General features: G+C 43.2%; 2 protein-coding genes across 13 annotated transcripts in view; both read right to left on the bottom strand.

The window, feature by feature from the left end:
- Window positions 1-3,654, bottom strand: part of mcf2lb (mcf.2 cell line derived transforming sequence-like b) — a 29,880-nt gene extending 26,226 nt beyond the window's left edge. For 2 of the 7 annotated variants that reach the window (XM_047600538.1, XM_047600541.1), the window contains exon 1: window positions 1,123-1,638. In XM_047600538.1, the coding sequence (XP_047456494.1) occupies window positions 1,123-1,585 (463 nt within the window). In that variant the 5' untranslated portion in view covers window positions 1,586-1,638. Of the gene's footprint in view, window positions 1-1,122; window positions 1,654-3,494 lie in introns of those variants that run through there. The other 5 variants (XM_047600542.1, XM_047600543.1, XM_047600537.1 and 2 more) reach the window with 5 other exon arrangements.
- Window positions 3,655-11,625: 7,971 nt separating this feature from the next.
- Window positions 11,626-22,101, bottom strand: part of LOC125017417 (phospholipid-transporting ATPase IH-like) — a 37,452-nt gene continuing 26,976 nt past the window's right edge. Inside the window, exons 24-31 of one of the 6 annotated variants that reach the window (XM_047600548.1) lie at window positions 21,557-21,684; window positions 21,284-21,419; window positions 20,722-20,745; window positions 18,645-18,710; window positions 18,391-18,494; window positions 18,110-18,275; window positions 17,301-17,415; window positions 14,547-14,694 (exon numbers count right to left, since the gene is read on the bottom strand). In XM_047600548.1, coding sequence (XP_047456504.1) covers window positions 17,338-17,415; window positions 18,110-18,275; window positions 18,391-18,494; window positions 18,645-18,710; window positions 20,722-20,745; window positions 21,284-21,419; window positions 21,557-21,684 — 702 coding nt within the window. In that variant the 3' untranslated portion in view covers window positions 14,547-14,694; window positions 17,301-17,337. Of the gene's footprint in view, window positions 14,695-15,581; window positions 15,819-17,300; window positions 17,416-18,109; window positions 18,276-18,390; window positions 18,495-18,644; window positions 18,711-20,721; window positions 20,746-21,283; window positions 21,420-21,556; window positions 21,685-22,101 lie in introns of those variants that run through there. The other 5 variants (XR_007113838.1, XM_047600549.1, XM_047600546.1 and 2 more) reach the window with 5 other exon arrangements.

The raw sequence follows: 22,101 nt of genomic DNA, 5'->3' as shown, positions 1-22,101 counted from the left end.
GAATATGTAGAAGAATCCAGAGTATTTCCTCCATGAACCTTATAATAAAAAGGCCAATTAACTTTATTAAGCACTTACTCTGCTCTTTTGTGATAAAGCAACTCTACCGCTTTTGGGAAAAAAATACCACAAACCCTGAACAAACGTAACGTTATTCCAACTATTCCTGCGTACTTGCTCGTAAACACACGCTGCCAAACAGACCACCTGGTGGCTGAGACGCTAATGTTCTTTAAAAAGGCTTAAGGATGTGGGATTAGTGTCCACTCATGCTCACGTTTGTGGGTGATGAGTCAAACGTTAGTGGGTCACAGTCACACACCTGGACCGCCTGCCACTACTGACACAGATTATACAAAGGACTGAAATTCACCTGCTCAGAAAGGTCAAAGACTGCACGAAAATAAAAGGATGAAGACAAGAGAAAGCGATTATTATTATTATTAATTAATGTTTAAGAAATAACTCCCTCAGTCAAAGCTGCCAGTTTGGTTCCTGACATTAGTCTGTCCTCTTATGAGAAATGTATAATTATGTTATAAGATGGACAGTCCAGTCAGTGGGTCAGGGACGGTAACATATGTGGGGGAGGGCAACGAGTGGGAATAAGGGGCTTATAGTCGTGGTCATGGTGGAGGGGGAGTAACAGAGATAAAGCGGCTGAGCGGTGGCAGATAAATCCATATAATATGAGGGAAGTCAAAGGGTTAGGGTTAAGATGGTAATTCAAAATGACACCGTCATCAAAGTGTGCTGATCTTACAAATGCACAACAGAGGAATGATCGCAAAATAATTGTAATCATTGCATTGAATGCAGATTACAAGATCTTATATGTTATAAGAATTCTAAATAAGATGTGTTTATAGTTCTGTTAAGCATCTTCTATGATTTACAGAAGTTATATTTTCTTCATCTACTGGCAATACACTGCACAAAGATATTACATTGTATGAAATTGGCTACACTGAAAGCAAAGGTATAGGACAAGCAAACTCCTACAGAGGGATAACTGAACAATTGCTTGAACGGTTCTTAAATGACTCGAAGGGCAAACTGTTTAAGGTTTCATGACACATTCGCACAGGGATGAGAGAAAATGAGAAAGCATCTGACACCTACCACACAGCCAGTAGCAGCGGCGAGAAAACCTGTAGTAGCTTTCCACCTCCTCCAGAGCGATCCGTACGTGAACCCCATCCTCCCATCCCGGCTCTAAACACACTTCCGAATTCTCCTCAGCCTGATCATCCACTTCTTCGTCAGTCTCTCCGCTCTCCAATAACCTCGAATCTGCCTCTGTCTCACCTTCTTCCTCGGTTTGACTCCCTCCATCTATTTGCTCCGGACTAGTATGCAGACAATCTGCGCCTCCTCTAATCACAAACCAGTCCAACTCCTGCAGGTCTGTGTCTTCATCTGAACTTAAAACCACCTGTGTGGCTGAACACAGGTCCGTTTCCATGCAGAACCCAGAATCTAACTCCACATCCTCCTCCATCGAGAAGCTTGAATCTGCCACCTCCTCTCCTCCCATCCTCCCGTCGCAGTCCTGTTCGCACCTCTTCTGCAACATTTGGTCCATTTATCTTTGCAAACTGGTATCACAGTATTACTTTCCCTCTCATCCTGTCTCCACCTTCCCCTAAACTCCACATTCAGCCTCTCGTTCGCTCTCTGGTTGCAGGTGCTCCGCAGCCTGCGGACGTCAGTCAGTAACTGAGAGGACTTCCTATTTCTACCTCAGGTTACCTTCCTCATACACAAAAGCTACAGTGTAGGGCTCGACCCCACCCTCCGTCCATGCCCAACCACCTTTAACCCCTCCCCTAAAAGTACAATTGCTACTACCGGGATAAAAACAAGCTGCTGACAAATGATTGGCCCTATGAGGATGCAGCTGTGCCTCTTTATGAACAGTGAGGAGGAACAGGAAAAAGTTAAGCGGTGTCTCTTTGGTTAGTAGCCTACTGCGGCTCCCGGTGCTCATTTACCTAGGCCAACAAAACCCAGGATTCTCAACTGCCTTATCTCAGGAGATGTGGACCAAAAGTACAAAGCCTCCATTCTGACCAGCCTATTCAAACAGCGCCTGTAACCCCATTTAACTGTTCGCTGACTGTATCCATTGAAAGCCTCTATTCTTGATTACTCCGCTCAAAAGACCCCATTCTTGCAAACTCACTGAAAGACCTAATTCTAATGACACGTCTCTAAGAAAGTCACTGTTTCTTGACAGAATGTGGCAATTTAGAGTCAGTCTCAATGACTTGGGTAAAAGATACATTTCAGTCAAGAGAAGCTACTAGACACCACTCTGTGTTGACCAACTCAACCGTTTTCTATGAAAGGAAATCCATGGTAAAAGGTTTGAGAGAGACAGGTTTGTGTAAAGTGTGCATGCGCTGGTATGAACGTTTGCCTTTATAGGTGCATGTGTGTTGCAGGTGTTTGTGGGGTATAATGTTGTAGATGTGTTTGCTCAACGACTGAGGGCACGCATGAGGTTATCAGTGTCATAAACCTTGACAGATAAAAGCTAAAGCCAGTAGACTGGAAAACTACAGGGGGGGGGTTCAAACTGAAGACATGCACCAACTATGGTTTCAATGGACGTTATCTGAAAACACAGTGAAGTGATTATTTTAAGTCTTGAGGGCAAGTTTTTGCCGCTTATTTGTCAAAGATGGCTTCACCGCATATCACAATATCTATTTTAAGACCATCAGTTGAAAATAGGATAAAACGAATTCAAAAAAGGTAACAGAGAAACCTACAGGAGGCGCAACAGAGGACAAAATGTTCTCCCAGGACACATGTAAATATAGCCGAGAGCAAAATTAGTTTCTTCCAAAGCTTTTCGTCTCTGATGATTCCTTGTTATTTAGATCACGGTACACCTAAAAACAAAACTTAAACTGAGACGACTGGGCCTTGTTTTTATTTTGCCAACCTGAAACTCACATGACCAGGATGTGTCAACGACCCAATAATTGCTTGAAAACTTGAAATTTCTCATTTTAGTACCACAAAACTACATCAGCCACACAAACTAAAGGGAGTTTCATTCTTTTCTCGACAGTCTCAGTCCGCAACACCAAACAACTAAACAGTCAGATGCACGTCTTGAAATGTACTCATGTCTAATGACTTTACCAGAGCTTGGACTAAAGGAAAGGAAAACTTTCCTCTGCGATCTCACAGCTTCAGGTACAGACAAACAAAGCAGCCAAGACCCTGTAGGCTAGTCTGTCCATGCCAAAACATATCTACAATCTGTATATGCAAACATATGGCGCATGGTAGATACATCCAGAGCTTTGAATGTTAACCCAAGAATGAAAATCACATAAATATGACCTTGATAAAAGATGAGTTTAAAGAAGGGGAAAAAAAAAAGACATCCACCTTTAGTAAACCGTGTCAGCATAAATCCTTATTCTAAACATATAAAAAACAAACAAAACACACCACCCATACTTCCCGTGACTCACGTGGTTTAAGCGGGACCATGGGCATCCCGCTATCCCATTGAGGAGCGTTCTTTCTACTTTTCCTCACCATTCTCTAGTCCTTTACAAACTAGCGGCAAAAACCAAGTGGCCACACGCTGCCTGACGGGACACAAAACTGAAAACTCAGCAGCTTTAATCAGCAGTTCTCATTCCTTTACACCAGCTCATCTGCTGGTGAGGTGCTGCATTCTGCAATTTCTGCGGAAGAATCTGTTGAAACTGCTACAGAAAAAAAAAAAAAGTCAGTGCAGCTGCAGCGATCTGCAAGTCGAAAACCGAAGCAGCTATTTAAACGGCGCAGTCACGCACGCACACGCAAAGACAAAATGCTACACACAGAGACACAGAAACGGCTCAGTGGGGAGAAAGGGAAGCCCACAGGAAACACTGTGTGTGAGGCTCCGGGCGAGATGCCCTACAGCACTCTGGTCAGGGCTTCAATCGGGAATACATTACACTCAAATACACACACATGCATAGCCTGAACATGTTGTCTTGTGTGCAGCATTTCATAGCTGGACAGTTGCGAACAAACCATGAACGAGACAAGAGAGTCTTACCGTCCCAGTTTCTCCAGGAGTTTTTTCGACTGGAGGGGCTGAAAGGAAAAGGAGTGCCCAATCCAGAGATGTCCAAGTTCTGTATCAAATGACTGAGCCTGTTCATGATCCGGTATGATGCCTCACCGCCCTCCCGCAGAATCTCATGCAGAGACATGAGTGCCGGCCGCTGGTGTCACACACTCAAACGAACATCCACAGAGCACCCCTGACGCACTTTCAAAGCTCCCCTGCACACTCTACGCACGGACTCCAAATGCAGACATGGGAAAGAGCCTTCTCTGCGGTAATGTGCCAGGTCACACGCATCCCGTGGTGAGATCTCTGCATTGGCTACCTTTAAGGGAAGCCCAGCGTCCTCTGCAGAGCCACATTTGGGGACTCGAGGAAACAGTGCAGTGCGAAGCAGAAAGAGCTGAGTCACTGTCTGCACAACCTCTGAAACAAGAACTGTTCACACTAGAGGTGAGAGTGGCCCCCGTGTCTGCTCTCGCACTCTGATGCGCACACACACACACACCACGCACTTGGTCGTCAGCGCAACTATTGACAACTAAAAGGAGGACAAGAGGGGCGGAGGATGGAGTGCAGCAGAAGCAGAGGGCAGCCGGTGGAGCACAAATCCCCGTCTGCTGCTCAGGCTAATTATATTCCTCCACTCCTTAACTAATCTGCCTTTTCTTCCCCTGTTTCTATCTCCTCAGATTCTTCCATGCATTAAGTTCCTGGGAAACGAGGAATGAACAGACAAAGGATGTGATGAAACTTATCATATGCAAAAAAAAACACAAAAACTTTATACTATAAACTATTAGACTGGAGTGTGTCGTTTGTCAGTATCAGTAACGGCGATGGAAGGGCAAACATAGCGGTTCTGTTTGATGGAAGAGAAGAAGAAGAGGAGGAGGTTGCTTTCTGGCTTCAGGCTTTTGGGTTTATTTGTGCGTTTTTGGTGAATGCTCGGCTGTGTTGTGTGGTTAAAGCTGGCAAGCAAAAGGCAGCTCACAGTTTATAGGCTTAGAACAGAGGAGAGAGCTGCACTTTCTCACATACTGATGAGGCGACTGCAGGGTACAAGACACACAGCAGCAGCAGCAGCTTCCATTCGGTGACATTCACCCTCGTACCCCACGTCTCTGTCGTCCCCCCTCGTCCTCTTGTTAATCAGGTCTGATCCCCTCTTTAATGCTTCCCCCCCTTTTCCTGTGTGATACCTAGTCTATAGCGCTATTTGCTTCCACACTGATTTCATGCTCGTTTTGTACAGTCTGTGTGGAACACAAACATAAAGATGTGTTTTGGGTTACGTTACGGTTTGAAAAAAAAAAAAAAAAAGCTCATACATCTTCTTTTCTCCCTTACCCACAAAGGCAATAAAATGCACAAGTGCATGAAATGACAAGTGTCTAGTGCTAACATTAATGCTGTGCTGTGTTAGTATGCTAACATGCGCTAATTGGCACAAAACACACAGCTGAGGCTGATGGAACTGTGATTACGTGTTGCAAGTATGTGATGGTTTATTGGTGACAAAAATCCAAATATTCAGATCAAAACATCAAATTTGTACCCAACAGCGGCGCTGCTATAGAAAGGAAACATCAGGGTTATTGCAGAAGTCATTAGGATTAATTCACGGAGGATAATATCAAGCATCACCACATGCTGCATGAATGCATCCACTTGCCTCTCCTTCTCTTCTATCTTTCTACTGGACTAGCCTCAAAAAGATAGGCCACAACATGTGAGCAGATTTCCACTCAGTTTATTAGTCTCTATGATAAACCCTCCAGTGCAGCTAATCTGGCTAAGTGAGTGTGCCAGAGGTTGACAGAGGAGGGTGAAGATGCCTTCCATTCAGCATCAATGCTACCTGAAGCCACTGTGGGACATGGGGTGGGAGGTCATCAAGAAGGGATGGGTCCCCCAGAATATACAGTCTCTGGGAGAAGGACGGATCACGTCCCATAATCTTTGTAACATTACTGTGAATCTCAAACCATAAGTCTTGTACTCTTTGACAGCTCCACTGCATATGAATTAAGGTAAGAGCCCCGAATGTGTGGAGTAACAGGTGTCTGAGTTGTAAGTACTTCCAAAACCGATTCTGAGGCAGGTGGAATTGTGTCTTAAGATCAGAAAAAGACTTGAAAACATACAGGTCTCCAAGAACCAGGTCCCCTGTTGACCCATAAGTGCCAGAGAAAAGGTGATTTCCCTATGCAAAGTTTAGGGTTGTTCCATATGGAGGCTGGAGTGTGAAGGTTTGCATTAAAATTGAATATAACGGCCATTCTCTATTAAGCTCTAGGTTATAAAAAGCATTGACAAAAATGACAACAAATAGACAGCAAAGGGTAAATAAAGTTCCTAAATTCTTCTGTTTCAGTGCTATTTAGTTTGAGAGGAAAGTCCAACAAAACAAACTGCGACACTCTCCTTGACTCCAGGACAAGCTGGAGACTAATAGTGACCTGCTGGATCCATCTGGCTACACACCTGCTCCGCCTCCAGGGATGAACAACACAGGTCACTAAGGCTGAATGAACCCTTGACCCTCAGCTAAAACAGGAACCTGACACGCACATTATGTGAACAAATAAAAGACGAGCATTAATATCTGATTTAGATACTTCCTTCTTTGCCAAACAATACAACAGGGAAGTATTTGATCAATAATACATGACTACCATCAAAAAGCAAGCACCTGAGGTGAAGCTTAAACACTTTCATACACCTCCTCCCTTCCTGGTTCGGCTAAACGCCAACAGATATAATCAGAGAGGTGTGAATACACGCTAGGCATGTGAGCAGAGAAAAAAAAAAATACCCAAACACAACACATAATACTACTTAAAAAAAAAGGCCCTCAAGCACCACCAGCTGCACACAAACACAATCCTGCTGGAAAAGCTGAGACCTGCGACTCACTGAACTGGATGCGTCCCTTCAAATCAACTGGAAGTAGGTCAAATGGCCAGTAGGAGAGCAGCGGAGGAGTTGTCCATGATCAGGGCTGCAAGTAACAATGGTATTTATTCTAATCTAGTCTACTGCGCAGCCTCCACACTAAAATGTCGATTAAAGGTTACCGCGCACTCCGGACCGGAATACCTTGGCAACTGTTGCATGTGCTGCCATGCACTTTTGATATTTATGGTTCCATCGTGACCTTTCTTACAGTGCCTATGTAAAGTCTCAACTGCTGGACAGACATCATGAAAATGAGAACACACTATGCTTCCTTAAGCATGAACTGTCAAATACCTGCACAAGTGTAATCCCCTCAATCTCAAAAATACTTTGTATTTAGCATTAATTAGCAAAGAATGCTAACATGTATGATGCTCATCTTCTGTAACCGCTTGTGTGGAGTCTATTCCAGCTCATATATGATGCTGAACAAGGCAAATATTTTTTCTTTAGTCTTGCTTCTGTCTGATCAATACCCAAAGGGTACACAGAGGTAAGAGATTCAATCATTTGTCCATTTCGTTAATTAATCTTGTGTTTACGATAAAGCTGTGCAACACAGCTCAGTTCAGTCACTCCCGAATCTACCAAGAAAGGAAAATGCGGTCAGGTAGAGGTCGGGATGCAAATAGATCTCCCTCAATTATTTATTTTCAGCCGAGAGAGTATTAGAAAAACAGACACGACAGCACGTTTGTAATGCTTTCTCTGTTTTCTGCATTTTACGGCGTGACTCTCGTTTTTCAGATTAGTGGAAGAGAGCAGTTCACTAGATTAGACAACGCCGAATCCTTTTCATCCTCGGTTTTTGTTTTGTTCCCCCAAATCTCTCTTTTCGTCACTCTCCCTTCCTCTGCTGCCGTCCTCTGCCATCAGACTCACTTCTCTCTGAGCCGATTACCGCTCTCATCCTCCTGCCACGGCACGTTCCCTCATAAACAGCTACCGGTGGATTTCTGTGAGTGTTTAACATAATGCAGTGATGAACGTCCATGTAAAAAACACAAAGACAAAACAAGAAAACATTTTCATTTCAGCGTAGCGGAGGGATGCCACTCCCAATTCACATTCAAAGCTTCAGTTTGTGTATTTTCATTCCTCTGGCTTGGACATAGCCATGTTCTCCTCCTTCCTCACGTCCACCCACTCACTACTGCCATGCTTTCACCATATTCAGTGCTGAGAAGAATTCAACTAAAGCCCACGGTGCTGTATTAATTATTACTCAGAAGATTCAAAAATCATAATGCAAACGTCAAAAATCACAACAGAAGCGTACGCTAAACATTATTTCTCCTCATCCAGCAAATACGAAGCGAGGTTTTTCACATGCATGTGGTTTTCTCTCCAAGTGTGTGTGCATTCAAGCCTGTGAGAGTGGATTATGACAGATCTATATAAATGGATCAAAGAGAAAAGAAGCAAACCTCAGAAATCATATTAGCGGCATCAGTGTAACAAAGGAGAAAAATCTGTCATTTAGTCAGGAGGCTGCTGTGGGGGCATCAAAATATGGGCTATGGAATAGATAGACATAAACGTCCTAAAATAATCCCCTGCAGCATATATATAAAGAATATTGCACTAAAGACAACAGCACAGACCTGACAGTAAACCCCAGACAAAAGTCTGAATATCTGAAGTGACAAGCCCATGTTAGGTAATAATATGATACATACAGAGGTTGCTGAATCATATGTAGGTCACTATGTCTCCCATTTCTTCCCTCAACCCTTTCTGTAATCACATTTCAAATACAGTAGTTGATTAGGGTGGAGCACAGGAAAGAAAAAAAAAAAAAGAAAAAAATAGGCCATTGAGGTAGTGTACTGCAACTCACCCTGTGCGTATTTCACAGGCATCACTGCGAGAGCCTTAAGGCAATTTAACATTAAATCGTCTACGGTGATGCTTGGAGTTAAAAATGTGATCTGGACCCATAATTGTTGGGTGCTGCAAGGTAAAATCTGTTGCACAAACGAGAACTGAAAACTACATCATCAGGCTGAACAGTTATAACGTGCAAATCTTTCCCTCTTATATGGGTGTGGGTCTTGTTTGTTGGACAAATACATGTCTGATAAACAGTATAAAGAGAAACCTAATGGGGATTTCCACAGAGCTCACGGAAGCATTTTCTTTATAGTTTTGCTTTCATTTTGTCCAAATTTGATCAAACCAGAGAAACAACATTGGGTCCTGACTTCAGATTATTATTATTATTTTTATAATAATAATCTCATCATTCACATATATGTTACCAATAAAACAAATACAATCGCAGCCAAGAACAACACGATGACCGGAGACTGTAGCTCGTTCGACTGTGTCAATGTCACCCACCTATGCTTCGGGTGACGGTCCTCAACCTCTCCAGCAGCTCCCCGAGGGCCATCTCCTCCGTGTTCATCCACAGGATCATCCTCCAGAGGGACAGCGGAAGACCAGCTGCCCAGCCAAAAGACACTTTCACGGGAAGAAGAGACAGCTTGCCTGCTTGTTGCTGCACGGTGCTTCGGAGAGCGGATGATGGGGACGATGAGGACGGGAGACTGGGACGCTGTCGCGGCGACGAGCCCAGCCGAGCAGAATGGAAGAGGGAGACACAGCGGGGTAAAACTAGCCCAGGATGTGGCTGCCTTTCTGCTGTCTGATGCAGACTCTGGTGGTGAGAGATCTGAGTTAAAGAGGGCGTGTGTGGCTGCTTGGCAGCGCAGGGATGCTTGTGAAAAATGAAGGAGGATGGAGAGGATGCTGCAGAGAGAGGACGATGCTGAAGCTGGTGTGGCTGTGGCAGCCTCGGCTACAGTGACGAGTCCTCCGCGGAGGGATGCGGGGCGAGGACGGCGGCGATGCAGATGGAGAGGAGGTGGAGCGGGAGGCAGCCTCGTTCACACACGCATGCTTCAGCCTCAGCACACATGATGGTGCAAACCTGTGCAGACCTGGAAGACGGATGGGGGGAGGGGAAGCCAAGGTCAGCGTAGCGGTTTTCCACAAACGGTTGATCCAATAGTGACATCCAGTGTGAGAGAAAGGCATAACAGCTGTGTCATGAAACCCACTGATCCACAGAAATGTGCGGCAGACGATGGTCATGCATCATTGATTATGCTGCATTGCCACCATGTGACAGCAAAGGGTTATGACATCAGTGAGGTGGGCACTGTACACCAGTTTTACTCTGCAGTATGCATACTGTATGCAGTACATTCCAGTTTTACTGGAAATAGTCCTGGCAGATAGTGACGAAACAAGAGGACATCACACATTATCTATTATTAACCATGATGTTATAAAAAAAATCAAATGTGTCCACGGTCAGATTTCTGACAGACATCGTAGCCGATGTTTAGGGAACTGTTAAAGTATTAAGAGTATTTCATGGAACTTTAACAATTTACATTAACATAAACCACGTAGATATTCTGTTATTTATGAAAATATCTTGATTCAAAGTTAAAATACATAGTCCAGGTATAAAATCAAGACAACTGAAAGGGGAGAAGTTAATAACATTGACCATCTTGTTACAATTTAATGTTCTGCTGGGAAACTGTTGGACCTGGAATTTGTGTGGATGTTACTTAGACAAAGAAAAAAATGGCAAAAATGGTTTTGAAACAACTCAAAACATGAAAAACATGTTGACCTGGCCTTCAGATTCACTAGATGGAGGCCCCCACTAACAACAATATGCACCACAGGACATCCTGAGTCAGAACTGTGTTGGAGGCACATTGGAGACCTACACAACATTAGGAAGGTGGTTTTAAATGTTGTAATTGATCGATGTGTATCTATAGTTCAACTTTCTGGAGTGTTTGTCATTGTTAGACATTAACACTTTAGGCATATGTAAGAATTGCTAAAATGACAGGTTGCAAATTCACTTTTTTGCCGACATGTCCTGTCAACTAATAAAGCATGTGAACTGTAGTTTTTGGTAATTGACCAAAATATACGCTTTCAGTTGTAAATCGTAGTATATCAGCAGCTTACTGAAATTCAGCCATCCTACATTTGTGTTTTCCTACTGTAAAATCAAATGGCTCCAGAGGCAGCTAATAAATTGTCTCAATGGATGTCGCTTGTGAAACAATATAACTAAAAAGAAGCTAGAAAGAAGCCGACTTACCTGTCCTCTGCAGCCAGCTAGCATCTTTGATTGAGGCTATGGCATAACATTGTGGCAACAAGCACGACTTCAGAGGAACCTGAACGTTACATTTACTCCATTATAAATGTGAGGCTGACAAACGTCATAAAATTTAAATGCTAAAATCTGTTTTCAGCATTTAAGGTTTAATTATAGCCAGAGGAGAGGAGGCGTTTTGTCAAGCACATACAGAACAGGTGTGCCAATCATGGGTGGGGTTCGCCTAGTGGATGTTTAACTGAGGGCCTCTGCTGGCCAGGCAGGGAATGACAAGGTCTGAACTGTCGGGACAGGTTAGCATGCCCTTGCTAGCAGGCAGAAACATTAAGATAAAATATTGATCATTAAGCCCCAGTCGGATTCGAGCCCAGACTTACCTTAATAATTCATTTAATTCTGACAGTAATGTGAGACAACAACAGTTTTCACGCTTTCTTTATTACAAGCAGAATGACAATACAGTGCGTTGCCCTTGTTTGCTACAGACAGGCTGGCAAAAAGTCAACAAGTGAACTTTTAAAATCTTTTCCCAAAAACAAACGGAAAAAAAAAATAAAATAATGTAATTTCTCAAAACCTGTTTAGTAATACAAACAGTGCCATACTAAAGTTATGATATGAAGCGTGCCGCTCAGAGCACAGACGTTTCAGACCTTTGCCAAGCTCAGGAGTGACAGGATGAGCACCTGCTGTTGTGCTGATGGACTTAGAAAAAGCAGTTTGACATTCTGATCAGCAGTTAGAAGGCTGGTGTGATAAACCCATCGAGACAGAGGCTGACACCTGCAGACAGCTCATTCCTAGTCAAGTTATTTGGTCACTTCTTTTTTTTGTTTGTTTGTTTGTTTCTCATCCACAACAATCTTCATAGAAAAATAACTTGTGAGGAAGAGTGAACTATAAACCCCAAGTTGACAGACAATAGACCTTGTTTTTAGGGTAAAACTGATCTGTTGTGAGACAAAGTGCAGTGTGTAGAACTATTGGTAAATCTCTAATGAATCATATAACATATATTTTACTCTCATTTTGGTTACAAACTCGAACACACATTCTAACAGAGTTAAAATATAGTCTTGTCTCTGAGATACAAAAGTAGTAAAAGAAATATCCACTATGGAAAACACAAAAAAATGACACAAAAAAATTGTGGAAATTTGAGCTACTAAAAAAAAAAAAAAAGTGTTTGAATAATAACTACAAAGAATTCCCCGTCACATTGTGAAAGTTGAATAGACCTTACAGCATTATTGTAGCAGGAGTGGTACATGACAACATGGCAATGGCACAGTGAGGTGGGACACTGCGTTACAAGCACCAAAGGTCTTTACTTTAAAACGACTGAGGTCAGGATGTGGAGCCTCCGTGCTGAAAACACTTGCGGAGACTTGAGTCAAAACTAAAAGGGACAAATCCAGACCTCCCACCAAACACATAAATCTTCTGTGCCCCGGTAAAAAAATACTGAACACCTTGTTTTTAAATCTATACATGTTGGCAGATGGTGATGTGTATGAAAATAAACTGTATAAACATTATATATATATATGTGTGTATATATGTATATATAAGAAAAATGCTTCAGAATCTCACATTCAAGACTCCCGGAGTCAGTCTCTTGCTATGTAACCTGACCGCTTTGGAAAAAAAAAAAAAGAGAGGACTTCAGATGTTAGAAATGCAGAAAAGAGGTTCGTCCATGATGAGCTACAATCTTCCGCTGGAGGACATGATGGACAAGTCAGTTCAACATTCTCATTGATTTGATTGTGACATCGCCGATTCAAGTCTCCATCCTCACACAACAAACTATACCTTCAACCCGCCGTCGTCTCAAAAATTAATTAAGTTACACCCGTACACAACAATGACTGACATCAATAATTTCAGAAGAAAATAACTCATGGGTCAATGCAACAGAGAAGACAACCACCTTCAACAACATGACATTCTTCCGTTAACTTTTGCATGACACAGAGCTCGGCAGCAAAAACACACACAAGCACGATGCAACAGGGAGGGAGGAACAGCAGCCGAGTGGCGGCGGGAGAGGCGACTGTTCAGGAGAAAGGAAAAAAGCGCCACGATGTGTTTCGTGATGAATGATGCCCGGGACAAAAGGGAGGATGAGGAACAACCGGAGGGGGAAGAACAGATCAGCATGCAGAGAGATCCGACATGCTACACTGACAGATAAGAAGGATTACAAAGCTTGACACAAGCGTGAGGGTAAAAGAAAGCAGAAAGAGGAATAATAGACACACTGTACCAGACATACATGCCCTCCGAACCTCCTCGTACTCCCACAAACGTGTTGAAATTGACCTAGAAAATGTGTAACTATGAATTAAGGCAGGGTGGCTAAAATACTGCACATCCCTCTTCAGATTTTTTCCCCCCATGTGTCTCCTTCAGCTGATGTGTATGTGTGTGTGTGTGTGTGTGTGTGTGTGTGTGTGTGTGTGTGTGTGTGTAAGGCTTTGTAATACAACACTTCTTCACTTTTTTTTTTTTTTTTTTTACACCTTTCTCCTTTGGCTCCTAGGCTGCCATTGCTGCTGTGTGGTTACCTATAAGGCAAAGGTGTGTCACATATACAAACGTACAACAGGCAAATTCATGCGTACACTCGCGCACATGCACACGCACGCACACCTAAAGGGCTGAGCTTGACGGCTACCCCTTACTTGGCCGGACCACATACTGTACAGAAATGTTTTGTAAATGACGAGCATTTACAAAGAAGCAATAATAATAATAATAATTAAAAAAAATAAAAATAAAAAAAAATGGCGGAGGAACAAGCAAGACTGAAAATGAACAAATACAAAAAAAAAAATGACTGTTCATTCAGGACAGTTCCAGAGTGCAAGAGACATCTTCGCACATGGTGCCCTGTGACTTAAAATGTTTGACAGGGAACTTTGATGAGACTGTATCATGGTCTACGCCGGAGCAAAAAGAAAAACAGATAAAAATAAAAAATGAGTACGAGAATGACGAGTCGGGGCGATAGTATCTAAAGGGTTGTCCATTCACATGTAGCCCAGAAAATGCACATGGTGAAACTCAGCATGGGGTCCATGCTACGGATGTGTTAGAACACCTTTGCGTCTTCCTCGATCCTTGAGTCGCAGATCTTCGTCACACATCCTGTGATGTTCTGTGTATTTGAGCCCACGAGATCACACGAAGTGTCAGTGTCTGTCTGAGTTCAGACGGAGGTCTCTGGTCCTGGAGCGTAGTAGGCGAATCCTGCCCCTGAGAGACGGAGCATGTAGGGGCTGAGCGAGCACAAGTCTGCCCCTCCTCCTTCTGCCAAGTGGGCCAGGAGTTTGTGGGGAAGGGGGTCGGACCTACGGAGCGACAGCGTCTCTGCAGGGCTGAGATGGAGGTGAGAGGAGTCCGGGCTCATGCTTTTGTAGGATCTGCGGAAGGACAGTGGAGTCATCTCAGCCACGCCACCCGGCAACAGCTTCTCATGTTCCTGCGCAGAGACAGAGAATGCACCATCATGAAGACAATTCAGAACAGGGAAAAGGAAACCAGAGGAATATAAAACGTGCAGATCCAATAACAGAGGTTGTGAATGAAAACAGATGAGAGGTGAGAAGGCGATAAGGTTTCATGCATAAAAACAAAAGGGGAGGGTTATTTTCAGGAGGATTAAAATATTTGTTTGCTCGTCAGCATATTTATTTTTAGAAACTTGGGATAGACCAAAAACAAAACAAACTGATCAATGACAAGAAGTTTTCTAAAGAAAATTCCATTGTGATTAGCTGGAATGTTAGATCAAGCATGCTCATAAAATGAAGACAAAAATCTCACTTGCAATGCCACCTTTGAACACCAGGTGTCCCCAGTGTACCAGGTAGGGTTTACCAAACATACTTAGGTAAAAAAAATGTTCACATTAGGGTGAAAAAATTAGTGTAATGTGACGTCAGTGTTGCATTAGTTATCCACTGGACTTGCCTAATAAAATAAAACCTTGGTCCAAAACAGGACCTTTAACCTTAAGTTTAAGTCAGCGTACAAATCCCAACCAGTGGCTGAGGATTTTAAGTAGCCCGTGTCCAATAAAGATGGGGTAAAATCTCATTTGCCTGCTACCCAGATCAAGTTAATTCTCATGCCACATGCGGCGAGAAGCACATCACACTCTGAACCAAGCGCTGCTGAGTTAATTGGGGATTGTGATTCCTGAAGGTAAGCTTGACAGAAGTAAGTAAATTTCTCAGGCCCAGACCACGTCAGCTTGAGACACAGCGAGACTGCATGCCGCATGCAAGGAGAAGCAGCAGGAAGCATCATGGCAGCGGCATTAAAAACTTGACACCCCACTGTCAACGCCCCTCTGTGTGCTGTTACCATGACGACCCTAGCCCACCGGGGGGGAGGGTGGGGAGGGGAGGTGGCACTCTAGGGTTTGCTGAGCGGGATGGTGTGGCTGTGTGACATCATGGAGTTATAGGTCCTAGCAGCGTTTTCTCCGCTGTCTCCCTCACAGGTCCTATCAAGATGGAGCGGTTTCCTCTCACCGTCTCGCCCTCCACCAGCAGGGCCAGGAGCCACACAGCCCTCCAGGGCCCCCACTGTCCTTACCTTCTGTGGATGACGTTAAAGGAGAGGACGTGATAAAGGAATCTAAATTTGATTTCGTACCCGGCATGTGAGGAGTATTTAGCATTCTTGAACGGTAAACTGGACTCCACAGACAAATTTTAAAAGAACACGGCTCTGAGTACCATTGATCTTAATGAAAATAGGCCGACAGACCTTGGTCTGGGACTGTAAAAAAAAAATCACTAAACCAGATTTAGATGATGAAATAGCTCACAAATAGACTGAGGCTGCTATCAAAGGATTGTAGTCTAGTCTATAAAATCTTCAAAAGAAGTAAAATAAATAAAATAACCAACCATAGCTTTCTAAAAAATTGGTAAAGAAAATGTTCATTTTGTCAAATGAATTACTTAATCTTATTATTATGAAACATTTAAGCATAGTGTGAGAATTAAAGATCTATAAAGGCCTTTCAGCACCTCTCTTATTAAACACCTTTATGGAGACAATCCCATGCTAGTGCACTGGTAGCGATGTGTTTTCCTGCATAGTCAACCAGTAGTGACTGGTCTCCCAGAGCTGAAGAGGGAAGGAACTGTGGCAATGGAGACGAAGTAGCCTAGAGCCACTAGAACAACAAGAGTTACATAATGTAACCATGGTTCTATGAGTTCCGTCTCTGATAATCATTAAGAACAAAATAATAGTATCTGGTGTTTCAGATTAGAAAGAAACTCACTCAGCGGAAGGGTTTTAGTTTAAATTATGAAGTAGCCCCTCCCACTACCAGAAGGGGGAGACAAACAATTCAATCTGTACCTTTAAGCTGGTGCTTAATCTTCCTGAGACCCGAGCTTTTATTTGATCTACACTTTTCATTTCTTCATGGTATTTGGGATTAGTATGACCTAAGATATATAAAAACTAAGAATCATCTTTGAACAGGAAGTAGTAGTTTTTGAAAAACAAATAATAAAAACAATGTCCTCATATGTGGATACTGGGATCATTTCATTATCTATAGTATAATTAAGACACACAATGTGTGACAAAATATAAAACTGTTAATTTTAATACCTGAACAATCAATTAGTGATGTTGTAGCTCATTGCTATTGATTAAAATTTGTAAATTTGTGCGTCATGTTAAACAAGAAACGTTAATAAGAACAAATAAATAAGTTCCAACTGTAAAATTAAATTTTATACCTCGTCCAATTCTGTCCTGTAATACCAGATAACATACCATTATGTAGAAAAATACAATGTGACAACATGAAAGAGATATGGCGTAGTGCATGCAACATACATTTCCTAAAAAAGGGATATAAAACACATAATGAGTACTGTATATACAACATACAATGAAGGATACTACAAAATGTAACGTGGATATGTACCAAAACTGTGTCACCAATAGCTAGTTGTTAGTTTCACATTAGTCAAGGTGCTGATACAGATACGTGGTTTACAACGGGACATGCCACCATGCACACAGAGACGAGGGCTTAAAAGAGAGAGTCACCTCCTCTTCCCGCTCCTCTCTCGTCTTTCTGGGCCAATCAGAAACTCATTCTGCTGGAGGACTGAGAAAGCATGAAGATGGTGGACGGCTCCACAGTAAGGCACGGGCGGGTGGACTGCAGTTACCACGAGACAGCACGTGAATGCGCGGGAGTGGGAGGGGAGGCAGAGTCAGCACAGGAGCAGTAGGGGAGAGCAAGAGAAGGAAAGAGAGGAGACGGCAATGAAGAGGGAGGAAGAAAAGGCAGCATGAGGATAAGGTGTAACGGGGGGAAAATGAAAGGAAAACGGAGAAAGCAACGAGGGACGGTGTGAATTTTGATTACAGTGATCCATCAGGGCGCAGTGAGAAAGACAAAAAAAAAGAGGAGAAAAAAGAACAAGAAGCAAGAAATCTGTCAGACCTTTCACTCATTTTTGCATTCATGGTGAAGCTTGCCTCACAGGAAGGTAAGGTTAAGCCACAGGGAACATGAAGTCATAGTAAATCTCGCTGACGCTCAAAGCTATTAGGCATCTTAACGGTCTTCCTGGATGATTAATAGAACGGAACAGATTTGCAATTTACTTTTATGGTACGGTATACGCTTGGATTTGAGAAAATTCTCTGCATTGTATAATTTTAGTTAGCGAAGAGGAATATTGTGCCAAAGCTACCAAATAACCGTTGAATTTTTTAAAAAAGGCACAGCAATAATTAGTCATTGGTTAATGGCTTTAGTAAAGCATTTGGAAATAGCTTACGGGAAAAATCTAACATCTAATTCGGGAATTTAAAGCGTCACTGTGGAGCTGACGCCAAGATCCTACCTGTGCACGTTCGGTGGCTGTGGGACACATGGCTCTGCAGAGGATCTTCTTGATGACATCTGGCAGCAGGCTGACAGTAATAAGGAGGATGATGCTGAGCCAGGCCGGACCGCTGGACAACATCTGCATAAACACGTAGTACATCCTCTGGTAGTTCAGGAAGGGCCTGAGCAGCAACAGGAAAGGAAGGAAAAAATGTTTTGTTTTGTTGTTGTTGTTTTTTTTTTTCAGAAATGCACTTATCAAAATGAGTTTTATTGATGAGAAAAATCAAATCATACCAAATGATACCACCCCAGAGAAGAGAGAAAATAACATAGAAAAGTAATGAGCCCCAGATGACAAAGTGATTGATCCAGGTCCAGTGGTGTGTGTCCAGGGCGAGCTGAAACAAACAGAATAAATACATAGTAAACACGAAACCGGTCAATACAAGCTCTTAATGTTTGTGCAAACTAAGCAGCCGGTGCATTTACGTAACATAATAGTTGACACGTACACGCTTGTTCAGCTATATTATGAGAAGCTCACACACCTTGAGGGTAACGGTGAACACCAGCACAGTGAAGACGAGGGTCCCAAACGTCCAGTTCCCAAACATCTGCCGAGGAGGAGGAGGAGGAGGAGGAGAGGAAGAACAGGATTAGTGGCCTCATCCATCAAACAACACAATCGCCATGCATCCGTGGATTAGTAAGAATCCTATGGTATTAAAGGAGCGTCTGTGAGCACAAAAATGGAGGGCGGAGACACCCTAACATCATATACACTAACTTGCCACTTTATTAGGTACACCTGTTCAACTGCTTGTCAACACAAATAGCTAATCACCAATCACATGGCTGCAATTCAATATATTTAGGCATGTAGAGGTGATCAAGACAACTTGAAGTTCAAACCGAGCATCAGAATGGGGAAGAAAGTAAATAAGAAACTGCTGATCTACTGAGATTTTCACAAGAGAATGGTCTGAAAAAGAGAAAATATCCAGTGAGCCGAAGATGTGTTGACAAAAATGCCTTGTTGATGTAAAAAAGTCAGAGGAGAATCTGGTTGGAGATGATAGAAAGGCAACAGTAACTCAAATATCCACTTGTTACAACCAAGGAATGCAGAATACCATCTCTGAACACACAACACATCCACCCTTGAAGAAGATGGGCTACAGCAGCAGAAGACCACACCGGGGGCCACTCCTATCAGCTAAGAACAGGAAACTCAGACTACAGTTCAAACAGGCTCACCAACACTAGACAAAAGAAGATTGGTAAAAACGTTGTCTGGTCTGACAAGTCTCAATTTCAGCTGCAACATCCGGATGGCAGGGTCAGAATCCTGCCTTGTATCAGCGGTTCAGGCTGGTGGTGGTGGTGTAATGGTGTGAGGGATATTTTCTTGGCACACTTTGGGCCCATTAGTACAAACTGAGCATGGCTTAAATGCCACAGCCTACCTGAGTATTGTTGCTGACCATGTCCATCCCTTTATGACCACAGTGTACCATCTTCTGATGGCTACTTCCAGCAGGATAACACACCATGTCACAAAGCTCAAAGCTCATCTCAAACTGGTGTCTTGAACATGACAATAGGTTCACTGTACTCCAACGGCCTCCACAGTCACCAGATCTCAATCCTATAGAGCACCTTTGGGTTGTAGTTGAATGGTAGATTCTCATCATAGATGTGCAGCCAACAAATCTGCAGCAACTGTGTGATGCCATCATGTCAATATGGACCAAAATCTCTGAGGAATGTGTCCAACACCTTGTTGAAAGTATGCCACGAAGAATTAAGGCAGTTTTGAAGACAAAAGGGGTCCAAACTTTTACTAGCAAGGTGTACCTAATAAAGTGGCCAGTGAGTGTATCTTATGGTTTGAGAAAGCACATTCTCTCAACTATTTCTGCAAACTTGCAGCCTGTAAAGTTAAAATATTTTCACAGCATTCTCTCATTTTTCTACCTGCTGATGTGTTAGAAACGTTTAATAAGCAGACAGCAGGAGCGAACAGATGGAATGAGAGAATGAAAAGGGACAGGAGGGTGGATGGATATAGGGGAATCAAGGCGAAGACACTAGAGAGCTTATGTAATAAGTAGCGGTACACCTGTCTTGCTAGAATTCACTTCTCACATTACTCTAAGTGAGAGAAATCATTTTAAACCTGGTGGAGCAGTGAAATAATAAAAATACAAACAAACCCCGAGAACTTCTAGCACAAACACATGAGCGCACAAATGCACACACACACAAATGCACAAACACGGTAGACGAACAGATGTTGGATCGCACTCTCTAGCACATATTAGTAAATCATCTACTACCACAATGACACAGGAGGATAATGCGGGGAAGCGTCTAAGATTTCTACTATGCGAGTGAAGTTGTCAAGATCGGGTTCTGTGCAGGATTCAGGCCTTTACAGAGATCAGGGGGAATAATGGAGCACTGGGAGAACTACACATTCAAATGAAAGTGCATGGGTGATGTGAAGTGAGGACGGGTGAGACCGGGTGAAACCGGATGAAACGGTCAAACCGAAAGTGATACGACAGGAACTAAAAGGGTGTGAAAGACAGAGAGAGCTGACAGGGAGGGAGACAGGCTTACCATCTGTGTGTTGGTGGTCATAAGCTGAAGAAGGAGGAGGAGAAGAAGAAGAAGAAGAAAAAGAAGGAGAAGAAGAAGAAGAAGAAGAGGGAGTAGGAGAGCGAGAACAGAGAGGAGCAAAAAAAAAGAGAGAGGAAGCAGAGATAAGGAGGGGGAGAAAAGAGAAAAGAATCAGGACAAGGGGGTAAAAATGAATTTCAGGATGTTTCAACTTAAAAAACAGGACCGAGGGCAATCAAAAACAGTTGACATGATACAAATTAACAATACAGAGAAAGATGCTATTGCGTTGCCGACATGAATGGAGATCCAATGTTGCTGACCTACGACAAGGGGGCCCAGGGCGGAAATTTTACTCTTACTTATCCTTAATAACAAGTCGACCCAGTGCATTTAACTCCTCTATAATGAGAATCCAATGGAGATGAGTGAGTGTTCATAAAGACAGCACTTACTTTGTATCCATTATCCCCTCTTTAACACCCTAAATGGACTGCTCTGTTTCTTACTCACGTCATGAAAGCTCTCATTGCCTCTTGCTTGCACTGAGATAGAGGCTCACCTGGCCATTGCTGGTGAAGGTGGTGTTGTCGAACAGGAAGTAGGCACCAAAGAAAAAGATAACCGCGTCAAACACACCCAGGCACGTCCAGTAGAGGAAAACAGGCCAGCGGAGGAGGGAGTTCTTAGCGATGTCCCTGAGAGAGGCGGGAGGAGCGGTGGATCAGCTGAGCTACATGAACCTCTCATCACGACGGGCATCAACAACAACAACGTAAATGTAACATCGTCACAGACGTCACTCGGCGAGTAGACGACTTAATCCCGACCTCACCTGTACAAGGAGGGATCCCTCTTCAGAGTCTCCATGGCGACATGTTGCTCCACCAGGCTGTACAGGAGGATGGGGAGCGAGGTGAAGCTGATGTTGTACAGCGTCAAATAAGCCGTGTCGTAGAGAGGCTACGGAGGAAGGGAGGGAGGGAGGGCGACACACACAGAATCAGACACGTGGAACCGAAAAGCCATCGTGAAATTTGGACGCGCGTACACGTCCACTCTCGTATTCTGGATTGGATGTGAGGCCGAACATGGAGTGGAGAAACTGATTTAAAGCATTTAAGAAATTGTCCAGTGAAGTATGTTTCTTAAGTTTTGAGTTTGCTTTTTAAACTTTTGCCCCAGTGAAAGTGGATCTTGGACCACCACTAAGAAGATAAAGGCTTTTAGATAGGAGGACCTTAAAGAGACAGGAGCTCATTTCATACCGAGGATGAATAGAGGGGGATTTTTTTATTAATTTATTTTTTTTACTGTAAACCTTGCAAATCTACCCTAGAGGAGTCCTAGAATTAAAATATATACAGTTGGACCAGAGCA

Source organism: Mugil cephalus, chromosome 12 (assembly GCF_022458985.1).
Source record: "Mugil cephalus isolate CIBA_MC_2020 chromosome 12, CIBA_Mcephalus_1.1, whole genome shotgun sequence".
Lineage (NCBI taxonomy): Eukaryota > Metazoa > Chordata > Actinopteri > Mugiliformes > Mugilidae > Mugil > Mugil cephalus.
This window is presented reverse-complemented; position numbering and strand designations above follow the sequence as displayed.